The following is an 18,862-nucleotide window of genomic DNA, read 5'->3' as shown; positions in this document are numbered from 1 at the left end:
TGGAGTACTCCAACCAGTCCATCCTAAAGGAGATCAGTCCTGGGTGTTCATTGGAAGGACTGATGCTGAAGCTGAAACTCCTATACTTCGGCCACCTCATATGAAGAGTTGACTCATTGGAAAAGACCCTGATGCTGGGAGGGATTGGGGGCAGGTGGAGAAGGGGACAACAGAGAATGAGATGGCTGGATGGCATCACCGACTTGATGGACATGAGTTTGAGTAAACTCCGGGAGCTGGTGATGGACAGAGAGGCCTGGCGTGCTGCGGTTCATGGGGTCGCAAAGAGTCGGATACGACTGAGTGACTGAACTGAACTGAACTTGCAGTTTACTTTGCAGGGAGAAAAGGCAGCCATTTGACACATGGTCATTGAAGAGATGCAGATCTTGAACAATTAAATTGTAACCATGCATCCTTATGGTATTATATGTGTATCAGGGTAGTAACAGTTTGGAACAACCCAAAGAATACAGCCACTGACCTAGAGGGACACAAGCATGATTCCAGCTTGTGGCAGCTTTAGAGAACTGTTGACTGATTTCCACCATAAGTATCAATGCTGCTGACTGTTGCTGGAAAAAGTTACCATTTTCACTTCAAATTCAGATTCCCAAATCTCAGTTGGATGCTCACCCTAGCCAGGCAGTGATAATTTGTTTCCCTAGTAAATTTGCTTTCCTCCTCTTCCTGCCAAGTTTTTCATTTCTTCTCCTCTTTTCAAACCCTGTCACCCTCTCATTACCCTGCCCTGGTACACATACTGCAAGGGAAACTCATCTTCCATTGAGAAACATGCAGACAGGAAATACATCTTTTCACCGTCTCCAAACTTCCCACATTCTGTGCATTTATTTTGTGTCTTCCCATCTTTTATGCTGGAAGAGACATCCTTGCTTTGTGAGAGGCTAATCTCTCCACTTAAGCTCTGGATCCTCCTTCTTCTTATGCTCTCAGACATCATTCCTGAATCCTCATGTCTGTCTCATCTGTCATCAGTTTCTCCTCCACTGGCGTATTCCCACCAGTGTAAAAACATGCTTTATTCTTCATCTTTCAAAACTTCCTTTCTTGTTTTTCTCTTCTTCTTCAACTTCCATTTATTCCTCTACTTTCCTTCACAGCAGAACTTATGAAAAGAGTTGCATAAACTTACTCACTCTTTCTCATTTTTACTCCCTGTTCCATTCATCAGGTCTGGAAGTTTCCATCTTCAGCATCCCACTGAAACTGATCTGATAGTCACAGATGTTGGTGGACTGATTCATTGGTCCTCTCAGCTGCATTCAACACAGTCAGTCTGCCTCACCATTGAAGCCGTTTTGTGAAGACACCACACTCTGTGGGTTCTTATTCTTATTCCCCCCAGCTCTCCTCCCCATCATTCCTTTTCAAGTGTCTCTGCTTGCTCCTCCTTCCATAGGCTCTGAGTTCCTCATGTGTCAAAACCCTCCTGTTTATGTCTTACCCACTCCCTCAACACTATCATCCAGACCCATGTTATTTGGTACAACGTTATGCTCTTGACTGCTAGTCCCCACGTGTACTCCAGACTAGAGATCAGCAAGGTTTTTCTGTGAGGGTTCAAATAAGAAATAATTCAGCCTTTGCAGGCCATATCCAGCCCTGTTGCAACTACTCAACTCTGTTGTTACGGAATGAAAACAGCCAGAGACAGATAAGTAAATAGATGAGCATGGCTCTGTTCCAATAAAACTTTATTTATGGATGCTGAAATTTGATTTTTCATATTTTTTTTACATTTGTTATTCAGTCACTCAGTCGTGTCTTTGTGACTCTTTGTGACCCCATGGACTGCAGCACACCAGGCTTCCCTGTCCATCACCATCTGCTGGGGCTTGCTCAGACACATGCTCATTGGGTCAGTGATGCCATCCAGCCATCTTGTCCTCTGTCATCCCCTTCTCCTCCTGCCTTCAGTCTTTCCCAGCATCAGGGTCTTTTCCAGTGAGTCAGCCCTTTGCATCAGGTGGTCAAAGTATTGGAGCTTCAGCATCAGTCCTTAAAATGAGTATTCAGGTCCGATTTCCTTTAGGATGGACTGCTTTGATCTCCTTTTAGTCCAAGGGACTCTCAAGAGTTTTCTCCAACATCACAAGTCAAAAGCATCAATTCTTCGGCACTCAACCTTCTTTATAGTACGACGCTCACATCCATACATGACTACTGGAAAGACCATAGCTTTGACTAGATGGACCTTTGTCAGCAGTGTCTCTGCTTTTTAATATGCTGTCTAGGTTTGTCATAGCTTTTTTTCCAAGGAGCAAGCGTCTTAATTTCATGGCTGCCGTCATCATCTGCAATGATTTTAGAGCCCAAGAAAATAAAATCTGTCAGTGTTTCCATTGTTTCCCCATCTGTTTGCCATGAAGTGATGGGACCAGATGCCATGATCTTTGTTCTTTGAATGTTGAGTTTTCAGACAGCTTTTTCACTCTCCTCTTTGACTTTCATCAAGAGGCTCTTTAGTTCCTTTTTGCTTTCTGCTACAAGGGTGGTGTCATCTGCATATCTGAGGTTATTGATATTTCTCCCGAAAATCTTGATTCCAGCTTGTGCTTCATCCAGTCCAGTATTCCTCATGATGTACTCTGCATATAAGTTAAATAAGCAGGGTAACAACATACGGTTGACACATTTCTTTCCTAATTTGGAATCAGTCTGTTGTTCCAGGTCTGGTTCTAACTGTTGCTTCTTGACCTGCATACAGGTTTTTCAGGAGGCAGAAAAGGTGGTCTGGTATACCCATCTCTTTTAAGAATTTTCAAGTTTGTTGTGATCCATACAGTCAAAGGCTTTAGTGTAGTCAGTGAAGCAGTAGATGTTTTTCTGGAATTCTCCTGCTTTTTCTGTGATCCGGCGGGCTTCCCTGGTGGCTCAGATGGTAAAGCGTCTGCCTGCAATGTGGGAGACCCAAGAGGCTAAAGAGACTCTTGATGAAAGTGAAAGAGGCGAGTGAAAAAGTTGGCTTAAAACTCAACATTCAGAAAACCGAGATCATGGCATCCGGTCCCATCACTTCATGGCGAATAGATGGGGAAACAGTGGAAACAGTGACAGACTGTATTTTTTGGGGGCTTCAAAATCACTGCAGATGGTGACTGCAGCCTTGAAATTAAAAGACGCTTGCTCCTTGGAAGAAAAGTTATGACCAACTAGACAGTATATTAAAAAGCAGAGACATTACTTTGCCAACAAAGGTCCGTCTAGTCAAAGCTATTGGAGAAGGCGATAGCACCCCACTCCAGTACTCTTGCCTGGAAACTCCACGGATGGAGGAGTCTGGTAGGCTGCAGTCCCTGGGGTTACGAAGAGTCGGACATGACTGAGCGACTTCACTTTCACTTTTCACTTTCATGCACTGGAGAAGGAAATGGCAACCCACTCCAGTGTTCTTGCCTGGAGAATCCCGGGGACGGGGGAGCCTGGTGGGCTGCCGTCTATGGGGTTGCACAGGGTCAGACACGGCTGAAGTGACTTAGCAGCCGCAGCAGCAGCAGCAGCAGTCAAAGCTATTGTTTTTCCCGTAGTCATGAGTGAATGTGAGAGTTGGACAATAAAGAAAGCTGAGTGTCGAAGAATTGATGCTTTTGAACTGTGGTGTTGGAGAAGACTCTTGAGAGTCCCTTGGACTGCAAGCAGATCCAACCAGTCCATCCTAAAGGAAATCAGTCCTGAATATTCATTGGAAGGACTGATACTGAAACTTTGGCCACCTGATGTAAAGAACTGACTCATTTGAAAAGACCCTGATGCTTGTGAAGATTGAAGGTGGGAGGAGACAGAGCATGAGGTGGTTGGATGGCATCACTGACTCAGTGGACCTGAGTCTGGACAAGCTCTGGGAGTGGGTGATGGACAGGGAAGCCTGGCATGCTGCCCGTGGGGTCGCAAAAAGTCAGACACAACTGAGCAACTGAACTAAACCGAACTGACGGAGATAATAAAAAGATTGGTGGTTGTCAGGGGCTCGAGGGAGGAATGGATGAGTAAGGCAGAGCACAGAGGATTTTTGGGGCAGTGAAAATACTCTGTGCTCACTCCTGATGTTCATCTAAACCCCAAGCCAAGAGTGAAGCCTAATATGAATTGTGGAGTTTAGGTGCTAATACTGTGTTAGTGTGGGTTCACCGATTGTAACAAACGTACCATCCTGGTGGGAACTGTTTGTAACGGAGGAGATTATGCATATGCAGGATTAGGAAGTATATGGGACTCTGCTTTCTGCTCAGTTTGTTGTGGACCTAAGAGTGCTCTAAAAGATGAAGTTTATTAATGAAAAAAATAAAATTTAAAAAACGCAAGTAAAATTTTTGTCTTAAACTGTTTTTTTCTTAGCTCACAGGCCATATGAAAAGTATGTGAAAGAAAAATTTGGTCTGGGACTTACAGTTTGCTAACTAGACTCATATATTTCTGACTACTTGATATCTCTTTTTGGATGACCAATAGCCATCCAGTAAGCCACACATTTAAAAATCATAGCTCCAAAGTGGAACTTTTGATATTTCCTTCAAATCTGTTTCTTCCTTTGTTTTTACTCTTGCCAGTTGATGGTGCCTCAGCCTATCCTACTGCCAAAGCCTAGATTCTAAGTACTGTCCAATGAGGAAGCTTGTTTGTCTTGTTCATGTTCATACCCAAGTGCCTAGAAAGGTGCCTAGACAGTGTAACATTCAGAAAAGATTTTTCTGTTTGAATGGGTGAATTTCTCTGCCTTCAGTTTCTGCATTTGCCTTATGGGGTTAATATTTACCTTGCAGGAGTGGGGAACAGTATAAGAAAGAGAGATAACATGTACGAAATTACCTCCCGTGACACCTGGTCCGTAGGAGGCAATGTAAACATTAGAAATAGAAGTCATCATTTGTGAAGTAATTATTTTCTGTTCATGGAATTAACAACAATAACAATAGCACCTATATTTTTTTACCCTGTGAAACATGCCAGGGATTGTTCTAAAATTTTTACCAGGGTTATTCCATTTCATCCTTATATGAAGACTTTACAAAAGTAGGTCGTAGTCATCCCCCTTTTAAAAATATAATGATGCTAAAAACAAACATGTCAATCACTTGCCCATGTGGCTCCAGTGGCTCCTGAAGCCATCCTTTTACTTCCATTTCTTATAAAGCAAATACAAGGACGTCCCCAAATGAACATGGAGTTGAAGATCAGTGAGGTATTTCTTCACGTGAACAGTTATTCTGCAGCTTCCTTCAGTGACGTGAGGCCTTCCCAGCCAAGTGCTCCCGCAGAATCCTGTGCCCAGGCTGTCATGGCCTGAAGCATAGTGGTTCCTTTTGCCTCTTTGCTTCTGTCTGTGCTCAAGCACCCAGCAGTGACATCCTTGTAGCCAACTATAAATGAACATTGGCACCAGCCCTATTCATTCTCCTAGAGACCTTCCATCTTTGGACGTCAGTATTTTAAAGTAATGTTCTTTTTCCTTTGGCCATACTAGCATTATAAGAAACTAGCTCTGTATGGAAAAGCTCAGATTCATTCATAAAGCTTAATGGAATGAAACCTCCCATGTTCATCACACTTGAAAGAGCACTGGTTCTAAAAGTGAATCTTAATAATTAATTTGGCATTTCTTATAACCTGTAATGACCTTCATGTTTCATTATATTTAATTGCTGGGACTGCTTCTTTCTCTTGGAGTGAAAAACTCTTAAAAATTTGTTCTGCCTTTTCAAATAATTAAGCCATATTTTAAAAGTAATGTAAGTGTATATAATTCATCTTTACATCTTTTTAAATAATACATTTTGTTAATTTAAACACAATGAAGAAAACTGTTGGAAGTGGCTGTCTGACAGAATTATTGATCTTAGAGCTTTGAAATACCAGAACTGTGAAAATGGAAAAGGGGGACAAAAGAAAATGAGGCTTGTTCATGCAGTCTGAGGGGACCAAGTTTTTTGTGTGAAGGATTATTTCACAGCTCATTGAAATGAAGCACCTCCAGCCAAGTGTTCCTATAGCACCCTGTGCCCACTATTATCTTAGCAGCTTAGTAATTCCATCTGACTCCTTTCTTCTCTCTCTACTTGAGCACCTAGCTTGAGTATTTAATCCATCACCCTTTCACGTGTCCTAAAATAGGAAAGGAAGAATAAGGAGCAACATATGCAGACTTTTGAAGTTTCATTAATGGTAATAAAATTTTTGCGGGGCTGCATGGAGTTTCCTAGCAGTGTAGTGGTGGTGGTTCAGTCACTGAGTCGTGTCCAACTCTTTGTGACCCCACGGACTACAGTCCATCAGGCTCCGTCCGTGGGATTCCCCAGGCTGGGATACTGGAGTGGGTAGTCATTTCCTTCTCCAGGGGATCTTCCTGGACCAGGGATTGAACCTGTGTCTCCTTCCTTGGCAGGTGGATTCTTTATCTGCCTATAACCTTAGAAACTTCACATGAAGCAAATGAGAATGTGTAAACTTATGAAGGAAAATAATAGAATCTCAAGTGATTATCACCATACTTTTTTTTTTTTACTAATATGTTTTTTATTATGGTTTTACCTTTGTGGTTTTAAGCAGTTTTTGCAAGATATTCTGAAAATCAAGTCTCATTTTCTCTCTTTTTTTTTTATATTCTAATAGATGGAAAAGTTGATTGCTTTTTCATAAATTGAAAATCAATTAGTATATTTAAGTGTTTGATATTAAGATCATGTAGGAATTGGTACAAGTGTACCATGTTTGGAAGAAAACCACCTGACAAAATTTGAAACTTAAGGAATCAATAATCAAATCACAAATTCAACGTACGGAACATCCAGCCCAAAGGTGACCTTTATTTGTGCCCATTATTATGACTGTTAGTTGAAATGGCTGTTGTGTCCTTTTGTTTAACTCTTTCAACTAGATAGTCCTTGATTTGGGTTAGCATGTGGCCAGGCTCTCTCATGGAGGCTTTTGATGTCTTCTAACATTTTCTCCAGGACCTGTATTTTTTACTCCTGTAAATTTCTTTACTAAATAATTCCTGAGGTATTCCAAGGTGTTCAACAGCAATGAACATGAAATAGGATGGACCCTATCATCATAGTCTCATAGGTAAGACATAACATAAGACACACATACACACTTAACTTCCTCAAGGTAAAGCAGTCACATGAAAAAGAAACAGATAATAGTTGATATTTATTGCAGGTTTATATAAGCAGATACTCTGCTGAGAGTCGTAGCCTATACTTTGATTGTCTGCACAACACCCATTCCCTCTTTCTTCTTTATATCTAATTCCAATTTAATTTGGGACAATAGTGCATCTAGCTATTAAAAACTCAACTTCCCAGGTTCTTTTACAGTTTTGAGTAGCCACATGAACTAGACTTGGCAGATGAAATGTAAATGGAAGTCCGTGTGGTAGTATTTTTAGGAAATCTGTTATTTCCTGGTAAATAATATCAGCTGGCATACTATTTCTATTCCTTTTCCTCTCATTTCTTCTGTTTTGAGTGCAAATGCAATGCCTGGAGGTGTGACAGCCTTTTTGTGACCATGGAACCACAGGCTAAGATTGGAGAAGTAGGAAATTGCAAGGAACCTGATTTGTTGACACTCCAAGCTGTCTAAATTTATGTTTCATGAGAAAAATAGGTCCCAAATTGCTTAAGCCATTTAGCTAACACAGCCATATACAGTTGTAATGACATATATGCATTTTCTCAGTCTTTAAAACAATTTTTTGAGATAGGTTTTATAATTTCGTTGTATAAATGAGGAAACTGAGGTGGAATTGAGTAGTTATCTCCATCTCATTCTGCCAGCTGGGATTTGAAGTCAGGTGGTGTGACCTGGAGCTCATGGTTTTAGTTCATTAGACATCTGGGGTAATTTGGAGTCCCAGGAGATTAATCCGAGTCTCAGAGTAGCGTGAAGGGAGATCTTGCAAAGCTTTGTATAGGAAGTGGACTTCACTGAATCTTGACAAATGGGTAGGATTTTGATACAGACATTAAAGAAGTTAGGAGGGCATTCAAGGTAGAGAAAAAGGTATTACCTATATGTGGAAGACAGTGGGCTTTTGGCTTTAGGAAAGGAACCATAGGGTTGCAGAGTTGGAAGGTTTATAAATTAGGTTGGGGCCACGTCATAAGATTTCTGAATATAAAGACAAAAAGTTTGAACTTCTTACATTCATAAACTGGGACCTGATGTATGGAGAACTACTGAATTCTGATTGATGTCATGCATATTAAAAGTGTTTCAACAGAAATGTTTATGAACATTTCCCAGAATTATAGGTACATCTAGAAAGTTGAATTCATACTTTATTATCCTTATTTATTATTTTTCTTTCTTAGAAATAGTGTCTGTTATAAAGATACTCTTCCTAATTTAGACAATCCTTTTACTTTAATCTTGGGCGCCACCTTGTGGTTTAAAAAATCCTTAGTGTAATGGTTTTGAAAGAAAAACTAAATTGATGGCAGTTTTTCATAGCTGGATCTTGTGGTTCAAATTCTGTCTATAGGAAGTCTGTTGAAGAACTTTATACAAAGCATTTTATGTATCCTTAATATCTGATAATTTGAAAGTTATTTACACTGTTGTATTCAGTTTACTTGTTTTTATTTATAAATTCAAATTGTGATAATTTGCCATTTTTGCTATATTATACAGAAAAAATTTCCCAAAGAAACAAGTATAAAGAAGAATAAGTGTGCTCATTTATTCTTATAAATAGTCTTAAGCCGCATCTAATTTTCACTTACATGAGAGCTTTCAAAAGTGCTTGTTTTCCTGTGTGCACAGTTGTTTGTTTGGTAAAGACCTTCATTGTTTGACTTCAACATGTTCAGTTCCTTCAGACTACTCTGTCCACAAACCCAGAAGTAAGTAACTTAAACGTCTCCTCCTGAAGCAAAAAATGAGGAGGATAGCTTTGAAGAACTGAGATACAACATTTTCTTGAAGATGCTAACTCACCTATTCATAAAGCAGGATAACTCACATGAAGACTTGCCATGGCTGTTAAAGACAATCCCTACCCGTAGCAACTCCAAGAAGCAAGGTAAAGGGAGAGAAAAAAAACAAAGAGAAGAAAAACAATAAGAAGGCAAAATTAAAAGGATGCACAGACACTTGGTGATCTGGGAGAAGGAGCTGCAGAAGGAAAGGCAGAGGCCTTGGGGTCTGTGCGCTCCGTTCGCCCGAGCGCCGTCCTCCCAGAGCCCTGCTGGGTGAGGACCTGGCTCATCTTGTAGCCTCTGCAGACTCTCACCTCTCCCCCACGCTCTTCTTTCTTAAGTTTCTGGCCTTGTGTCCAGCCCGAGGATATTGCTGGGAGCCGGAGCCCCAGTCTCGTTCCAGTTTGGAAGGCCTTGTTAGAGATGGTGCGGCTTCCCGGGTGGTGCTAGTGCTAAGAACCCGCCTGCCACTGCAGGAGACTGAGAGACGGGGGTTCGATCCCGGGGTTGTGAGTATCCTCTGGAGGAGGGCGTGGCAGCCCACTGCAGGGTTCTTGCCTGGAGAATCCTGTGGACAGAGGAGGCTGACAGACTACAGTCCGTGGGGTCACAAAGAGTGGGACACAACTGAGGGACTTAGCACACACACAGATTGTGCAGATCCAACCTTGCTTAGATCAGAGGCCGGAGGACACCTTTGGCCTGAGGATTCAGGAGTGCCTCCTTCTGGCAGGGCGGTTGGACCCTTCATGCCTGAATTCTGATGTGGTCACTCTCACTGGTGTCTTTAGAGACCACCGCCTCCAACTGCAGTTGTGGCTTTTACCTCTGTTGCTTCCTCACACTTCCCAGTGTCACCCTACTCCGGCCACTGACCACTTCTTATCCTCAGCTGATCACAGTGAAGGCAGAGTCTCAGCATTTGGGGCAGGGGTCAGCAGTGGATCTTCCCTCAGCTGACATGGACTAGCTTGCCCCCAGCTGCAGGAAAGCATTTGAAGTCACCTCCCCAGCTAGGACTGTCCAGCTCCCCTCTTTCAAGTTCAGCCCTCTGTATTCTGTTACCTGGCGGTCAGGTGTGAATGGGTGGCAGGGAAAGCATGTTCCATACGACGGCCTGTGAACAGGCAGCTCGTGCCCAGCTGAGATTGCATCAGAACCTCTTTGAACAGTCTGAAGACACCCCACTTCTGCCTCCACCCAGGCAGGGGAGCATCTCTGAGGAAAGAGGCAATGCCAGCCCAGTTGGGTGGCCTTAGTGTTTTTCTGGACTGCTTGGCTTTATGCATCCTGCATTTCTTGATCTTTTTTGTTATTCAGCCATTGATCTTGTCCTCTATCTCATCTGAGCTAAGCTCCTCCAGTTTGATGATGGACGAGGTGTGTCAAGCTCCCACTCTCCTCCTCTGTGCTCTGAACTGTCAGGGACGCCCTTCCCTCCTGTGGCTGGTCCTGGAGTGCTCCTTCTTCCCGTCTGACCTGCTTTGAGGGCCAGACTAGATGTGGGTGGATATGCATTCCTGAAAGGCCCACGTGTAACCAGCATGTGCTCTGCAGCACTTAAACTTAGCCATCTCCGTTGTCATCTGTCAGCTGACGTGTGGGAGAGCCCTTCCTTCTACAGAAGGCCATTTTCACCCGGTTCTTCTAGACAACAGATCGATTGGCCATATTGTACACCATGATGAGATCCAACCTTTGTTTTTATGCCCAAACACAAATTCTCTGGAAAAACATATGAGGACAACCAGTCACCGATAAGCTACAGAACTGACTTTGAGGGCTTCCCTGGTGACTCAGATGGTGAAGAATCTGCCTGCAATGCGGGAGACCCGGGTTTGATCCCTGGGTTGGGAAGATACCCTAGAGAAGGAAATAGCAACCCACTCCAGTATTCTTGCCTGGGGAATCCCATGGACAGAGAAGCCTGGCAGGCTACAGTCCATGGGGTTGCAAAGAGTTGGACAGCGACTAATGTAAATAAATGTAAGTGGAGCTTGGAAATGCTGGTTCTTGTTTCTATAAGTGAGACCCAGCTTTTCTAGTAGGTTTTTGTTTTTGTTTTTTCAAACCACTTCCTTTAAAATCACTTAGGGATTTTCTGTGAATAAAGCATTTTTTTTGTTTGTTTTAAAGAAACTTATGTTATAATGAGAGAAGGAAAAAACTACAGAACAGAAATCAAGAAACAAAGACAAAAAACAATCCCAGTGTGGGCTTCTCTTCTGAGGTTTCTCCAGGTGGCCCGCTGGACGTGTTACACGTGCTGTGGAATATTCATCTTGTCTCTCTGTGATATCTGTCTTTGTGTTTGGTATTACTGAGCCTTAGAGGTTATCATGAATGCCAGTTGTGTGAAATAAGCGCAACTGACAGGATTTAAAGGCTAAGACTAACCTTTCTAATCCATCTATTCCCCATTCCGCGCCTTAGGCCATGCCTCTTCTGCAAGAATACACTACATCCTTGCTTCTGTGAAGGGAGCTGCAATAATTTCCTGAATGTCAGTCAAAGCCTTTCTCCTAGAGGAGTTAGAAAAATTCAGATTTTTCTCTCTGACTAGACAGGAAAGGAGCTGTAAAGACTTTTCAGAATAAGATGAGTGTTGGTATTTTTGCCACACATGCTTAACTTTTTCACTTCTTTGATCATTGAGAAATAAAATGTATAGTCCTTTTCCCTCTCTCCTCTCATGTTAGGCTTATTAATAAAGTTAATTCTGAATTTAAAAATATATCTAGAGGACTTCCCTGACAGTCTAGTGGCTGGGACTCCACACTTCCACTGCAGCGGGGTGCAGGTTTTATCCCTGGTTGGGGAACCAGGATCCTGCATGCCGCCTGGTGTGGCCAACAGTAAATAATAAATAAATAATTTTTAAAAATTAAAAAAAGCATGTCTAAAGATAAATTCTTGATAGCTCAGTTGGTAAAGAATCTGCTTGCAATGCAGGAGACCCCAGTTCAATTCCTGGGTTGGGAAGATCCCCTGGAGAAGGGAAAGTCTACCCAGTCCAATATTCTGACCTGGAGAATTCCGTGGACTATATCTATAGTCCTTGGGGTCGCAAAGAGTTGGACACAATTGAGCAACTTTCACTTTTCACTTTCAGAGATAAATTAATTCAGTAAATTAAGGTAAATTCATCAATGTTAAGTGAAAGCTTTTTGTTTGTTATTGTTCTAAGTGCTAGGGATACAAAATGGCTCAAGTTCTTACTCTCCTGGATCATGTATCCTAGGGAGTGGAGGAACAGAAAATCATCAGCGAGACAAATATGTAATATGTTGAAAGATGTTAAGTGCTATGAAGAAGAATAAAGCAAAGAGATTGGGGATAGGGGTGATGGGGAGCGGGGAGTGGGGTGCTGTTTTACATAGGATGGTCAGAGAAGGCCTCTTAGGTAAGATGCTGTCTGGGCAGAGGTCTGAAGAGCATGAGGGAGTGAGCCTCTCTGATATCTTGAGGAAGACCAATCCAGGCAAAGGAAGCAGCTAGATGTAAACGCTAAGGTGCTCTGTGTATTCGAAAGGTTCAGTTCAGTTCAGTCGCTTAGTCGTGTCTGACTCTTTGCGACCCCATGAACTGCAGCATGCCAGGCCTCCATGTCCATCACCAACTCCCGGAGTCCATCCAAACCCATGTCCATCGAGTCGGTGATGCCATCCAACCATCTCGTCCTCTGTCGTCCCCTTCTCCTCCTGCCCTCAATCTTTCCCAGAATCAGGGTCTTTTCAAATGAGTCAGCTCTTCGCATCAGGTGGCCAAAGTATGGAGTTTCAGCTTCAACATCAGTCCTTCCAGTGAACACCCAGGACTGATCTCCTTTAGGATGGACTGGTTGGATCTCCTTGCAGTCCAAGGGACTCTCAAGAGTCTTCTTCAACACCACAGTTCAAAAACATCAATTCCTCGGCACTTAGCTTTCTTTATAGCCCAACTCTCACTGGAACTCTTTATAGCCCAACTTTCTTTATAGCCCAACTCTCCATACATGACCACTGGAAAAACCAGGAAAGGAACTTATTTGAAAGGAATTTATATGATATAGTGAACACTTTGGCCTTGTTTCCAATGAGATAAAAAGTTGGACAATTCTGAATGGAAGAGTGACATGATTTCATTTCTGTTGTTAATTTTTTATTTTTTTCATTTCTGTTATTAAAGAACCATTTGATTGATATTAAAAGCAGTGCAACAAGGCAAAGGAGAGAGCAGGTCGACTAGTTAGGAGGCTGTTATGTAGGAGACAGTAGGTTGGACTAGAGTGATAATGTTGAAAGAGGTACCGAGTATATTTGACTCTGGAACTGTTTTGAAGTAGAGCTAACAGGAGTGTCTGATGGATCAGATGTGAGGTATGAGAAAAATGAGAGGAGTCAGGAATGACTCTGGGGTTTTAGTGTAAATAACTGAGTTGCTTTTTGCTGAAATGGCTGGATTGGGGTAGGAGCAGGTTTGGTGGTTGGTGGAGAGGATGAAGAGTTCGGTGTGGAGCACTTTCAGGTTGAGCTGCCCATTAGATACCCAAGTGGTGACACAGAATAGGTGGTTGAATATTAGCCTGAAGTTCAAGGGTGAGGTTGGGGCTGGAGAAACAAATTTGAATGTAATCAGTGTGTGGATAGTTTTAAAGCCATGGGATTATGTGAGGTCATCCACGGAGTTAGTAGAGAGAGGAAAGAAGAGATGGGGGACTGAGCTCTGACCATATCCAACGCTTACAGTTTGGGAAGGAGATGGAAAGGCAAAAACCGAGAGAGAGTGTTGTCCTAGGGGCAAGGGAAGAAATTGTTCAAGAAAAGCAGCAGTCAGCTTTGCTAACTGCTGCTGGCTTGAGTAAGATTAAAGATTGAGATTTGGCTCTTGGATGTAGAAGTCACTGATGGCCTTGATGAGAGCATTTTTAGAGAAACCATGGGAACAAAACTCAACAGGTATAGATTTGAAAGAGAGCAGAGTAGAGCAAACAATGGGATTTGATATAGACAACTTCCCCTGAGGAGCTTTGTTATGATGGGAAGCACGAAGGGTCTTTGGGGTCAAGGGACGGGATTTTTACTTCTTAAGAGCTTGAATGGCATATTTGTATGCTGGTGAGAGTTATCAAACAGTGGAAGAGAACAGCTGATGATACAGAACTGAGAGGGGAAGTATCAGGCAAAGAGAGACGGGATCTAGTGCCCAAGTGGAGTGTGGAGGAGAATAAAATGTGCTGGAACAGATACGAGTAGGTGGGTTGGTAGACTTGGTGGTGGGCGCCTTTGGAAGATCATGAGGTTAGCATAAGAAGAGAGACAAGGAGTTGGAGGCTTGAGGAGAGAGGCGCGTGAGAGGAGGACTGGAGGGAGAGAGCGAGCCGACTCCGTCAGTGTTTTTCTGGCTTCACTGGGCAGTGGAAGCCCCAGTGGGGTCTGTCAAAGCACCAGTTGCTGGGCCTTACTCGAAAGTTTCTGATTCAGTTAGGTCTGCGGAGGTGCCTAAGAATTTGCAATTTTCAGGATTTCCCAGGTAACGCTGATGCTGCTGGTTCAGAGACTAGACTTCAGGAACCACTGGGCTTGGAAAGTGGGTGAGGAAGACTGGAGCAGCACGGAAGTCCTCCTGTGCCTGGCAGTCTTGGATGTAAAGTGAATTTAGTCAACTTAGTTGTGTGTTTTTCTCCAGTCCTGTTTACCAGCCCAAGAGCTGGCAGCTGTAGGCCCAAAGTTGGACCTAATCAGGAAAAAATGAAGAGTGCTATTGCCAGTATATCTGGGGCATTTTGCTTTCTCTCTGATGCCTTTCTATACTAAAAATACTATTTCTACATCTTTTATTTGAAACAGAAAGGATTAGAGAATCAGAGATCGAGAAGGGAAAAAATGAAAGCTTGTGGTTGAAGTTATTATAGGATTTAGAAGTAAAGTGGAGTAATATCTACCTCTGGTTTCTTATTTCAAGGAGAAATGTAAGCCCTTTCCCCTCAAATACCTGTTAACTGTACTTTTTCTGCAATTTACTGAAGAAAAACATTCTGAAGTATACGTTGAAAAACTGAAATTCAATTCTTCTGTATTTATAAGATGACATTCATCACAAACTGAATTTTAAGACCATTATATTGGTCTTTGCAAATGTTCATATCCTCCTGCAAAAATAAGTGGTTAAGTGTGGAGCTTTGTGCACAAGAAATGAGTATTGGAAATGAGAACTCAGCTGTTAGAATGAGGGCCACAGCTCATTAATCAGAACAGAAAAAAAGGACTGTCTTCCCTAATAAGAAACGGTATTAATTCAGATGTAGTATGTTAAGGAGCAATTTAAATATAGTATATTTGCATATTAGGCAAGTTTTAAGTAACTGATTATTTTCTTTTATTAAAAAAAAAAAAAAAACAACAGATTTTGTTGGAGCCAGGCGTGATCCAGGATGTGTTAGCGGCTGGCAGTCACCTGCAGTTACTGGAGCTTCTCAATTTATGTTCTCACTATCTCATCCAGGTATGTAAGCTTGCATCCTGCTAGTCTACCCTGCTCGTTCCTCCCCCTGCAGTAACCCGGCAACTGGAGCCCAGTGACAGAGAAAATACAAGAGGGGCGGGCGGGAGATGTGGCCTGCGGTGGTGGAATTTCCCCGGGACACAAGTTGAGGCTTCTAGGAGGGCAGCTGCAGCTCTCAGCGTCCCGCCTCATGTCCCCAACTGTCTCCGCCCACCCTGGGCCTCCACCGTCCTTGGGCAGCAGGGCAACTCAGCAACCACAGACAGGGTTCACTGCTGGGGCCCTAGGAGATGACACCGGCAAGGGGCTTGACTTGAACCAATGCTGTCTGGTTGTGGAAATGCATGAAAAGTTGGATAGTCATTTCAGATTTCGGTAACAGTAGCTAACATATCATGAAGTCATATATAATTAACTGCTGCATGAACTTCTCAGGCAGTAAATTCTGGAGAAGTGATGAGTGATCTGTGCATTTTCGCCCTGATTTGCTAGGGTTGCAGGAAAGGCTTTGTGAACGGGATGGGGAGAGTAGCCCATCCACTGAGCACCTGCCGCTTGCTCAGTGATGCTTCACATTTGGCCCTCACAACAGGGTACACATTATGATGGGTAAAAAATCAAAGATTTGAAATAATCCCAGTGTGCCCATAGCTGGTGAGTGATAGGCCTTTCTGATTCCAAAGACCTTTTTGTTTCTCCTTGGATGAAAACGCTTTGTTTTAATAGGAAGACACGGGACATCTTAGGCAGGTAGTATGTCTTATTTTGCAGAGAGTTAATTACCAACCCCCTATCTTGAGATCCTCCAATGTATTCTGCTAGTATGACTGTTAACTTGCATTTATTACATGATTATAGCAACAGTGAAAGTAAATTTGAAAAAATAATAAAATCTACATAATTTAATTCTACTATCCTTGTGCACATGACATGTTATTAGTGAGTAGAAAAATCCTATTTTTTTGGCCTAATTATTTCCTTCCTAATAATTTCTCTAATTTTAAATATAGCCATTCTGTTACTCATTAGGTCATTTCCAAAGCCCTTTCTCGTATATCATATTATTTCATCCCCCCAGCAACCTCAGGAAATAGGAACCAGTGCTCCCTAGGGAGACAGTGTAAGGAATGTCAGCCATGTTCAACTAAGGGGCAATTCCAATACAGCGGATGAAAGTTTTATCATTATCTCAGCATATTTAATCTAATAGTAAGTGTTTAAATGTTTTATCTTCTTTTCCTTCCGATTCCCCTCAATATCACTGGATGATATGGGATAGCTATTTAAATCCCTTTCTGCAAGTAACAAATGAGAATAACATTGGTTATAAGACTTCGAATCTGTGTGTTCAATTTGTGAAATTGAAATTACTTTTATTTGACATTTTTACAACAAATATTACAACTTGTGCTTTCAGCATCATCACCTGATTCACTTTTTTCCTGGTAGATAATAATTAATGATGTATGTTGACAAAAGTTTGCTTATGGTGCTCGCTATCATGATGCATATTAAAATAGTGTGTATATACAGGTGTGTGTGTGTGTAAACTATAATTCTCTCTAAATGAGAATTCCAGATGAACATGGTACGTTCATGAGTATTTTTCCCTACCCATCAGATGAACCTGTCGAAATTTTGGCTAACTTGTATCACTTTGGAATTTTTAATTCTTGCAGTTCATTGTTTGCTCTGGAAAAAAAGTGTAACTTGCATACAGATGTGTTTTCTGGATAGGTCATTTATTATTAGCCTGCTTGAACAGGGGTTAAAAATTTCACTTTCTTTTCACCAATGTTTTCATTTCATTCTCTTACGTAACTTTCCTTTTCCTTTTTATCTCTGATGTTACAAGATGTTCAACTTTTAGAAGGAAATTTGACTGTAAGTGGATTAGAACCATTTGTCTGCAGAAGCCTTCATTATGTCAGTCTTTTACAGATATATCCCCTGCCTCTCTTTTAGGATTATCAAAGTACCAGAAGGGGTCAGTCTGCTTTTATGTTTTGACAGAGTCAAATAACTATACCTATTTATGATTTTTTTGGTATTATTGCTTAACTAGTTTTGAATTTCCTATGGAATCATTTTATTGGGTATATAAAACATTTGCTGTTAAAATGAAAAATCTTTAGTGCTTTAACCGTAGTTAGAAATTAAGACCCAACATCAAAGCTAGTATATTCTCCATCCTTGTTTGGTGCTTGCCAAGTCGCTTCAGTCGTGTCCAACTCTTTGCAACCCTGTGGACTGTACCCCACCAGGGTCCTCTGTTCATGGGATTCTCCAGGCAAGAATACTGGAGTAGACCTTGTTAGGTACAACAAGGAGTTTGTAAAGCCATTTTCCTAAGATGCCTGGTATTATTTTGTTGTTCTCAGAGTAACCATTATTTCAGAGATATGAAGGGTCGACTTTGGCTTGGGTGCCTTCTCCTGTCCTCTAGGGCTCATTAAAAAGCATATGCTAGGAGAAGTGCTAGGTGGACACTTCCAGAAACCCACTGCCCCACCCAAGCCACCCCGAGCCTCCCCAGCCATCAGCTGTTGTGTTGACCTGAAGCTTCTTCAGCACATGCCTGGATGCTGCTGCTGCCCCCAGCCAAGGGAAGGGACACTTTGAGGTCACTGTGTGGCCTCCTTTCTCTTGCTTTTTCTCTGGCAGGCTGTTGAGGGCCAGGAGCCCACATCACAAGAGCAGCATCCCTCTGTGTCAGGGAGGATAACCACGAATTAGCCTCTCAGGCTGTGAGGTCTTCCTTGTCCTGTGAGGTCTTCGCTTATTCACTTTTGGCCCCAGGCCCTCTCACTGGACCTCTCATTTAGAACACACATGGTCTCAGTGCATGTTGGTGGGATTAACTGGTAGCGTGGCGTGAAAACAGCTAACTCACTGAGGACGGGATGGCTGCAAGGATGAGTGGCTTACTATAATAGCCCATCATCCTAAGGTGAGGGGTTTATAAACAACTCCTCAAGTGTGCATCCTTTCTCACTGCTTTGCAATGAAATTCTGTAGGATTCCATCCTGTATAGCCTGTTGTGTTACATATTATTAATAAGCATGACCTGTCAGACTTACCTGCTATCTGAGATTCAGTCTCAAATGAAATGTGAACGTTGCTTTCCCTGTTGCGCCTTCTGCTCCTCTTTCTTGCCCACTGTACTCTTTTTAAAAATTTCATCAGAAAAGTGAGCCAATTCACTAAAGAGCAATATTTGTTTTAAAGTAGGCCCAGTAAAACATGTAAATTTTCTTATTTTTCAGAGTATGCATATGTACACACATGTCAGTCACTGTGTTAAATCTTATAAAGGAATCTCTGCAGACCATCCTCAGGACATGGGCTGTGAATAAAGGGATTCTAATGTGGCTGCTGATTTACTGAGTCCTTCAGATAAACATTACAAACTTTTTGAGTCCAGCTTTCCTCA

General features: G+C 42.2%; 1 protein-coding gene across 3 annotated transcripts in view; it reads left to right on the top strand.

Moving 5' to 3' along the window:
- Positions 1-18,862, top strand: part of KLHL32 (kelch like family member 32) — a 215,989-nt gene that overhangs the window by 106,497 nt on the left and 90,630 nt on the right. For all 3 annotated transcript variants that reach the window (XR_009690978.1, XM_061131890.1, XM_061131888.1), the window contains exon 5: positions 15,330-15,428. Coding sequence is in view for 2 of the 3 variants with exons in the window: in XM_061131890.1 (XP_060987873.1) it covers positions 15,330-15,428 (99 nt within the window). In the remaining variant the exon portion in view is untranslated. The remainder of the gene's footprint in view (positions 1-15,329; positions 15,429-18,862) is intronic.

Source organism: Dama dama, chromosome 28 (genome assembly GCF_033118175.1).
Source record: "Dama dama isolate Ldn47 chromosome 28, ASM3311817v1, whole genome shotgun sequence".
NCBI lineage: Eukaryota > Metazoa > Chordata > Mammalia > Artiodactyla > Cervidae > Dama > Dama dama.
The sequence above is the reverse complement of the archived record's forward strand: the minus strand, read 5'-3'. Positions and strand labels throughout refer to the sequence as shown.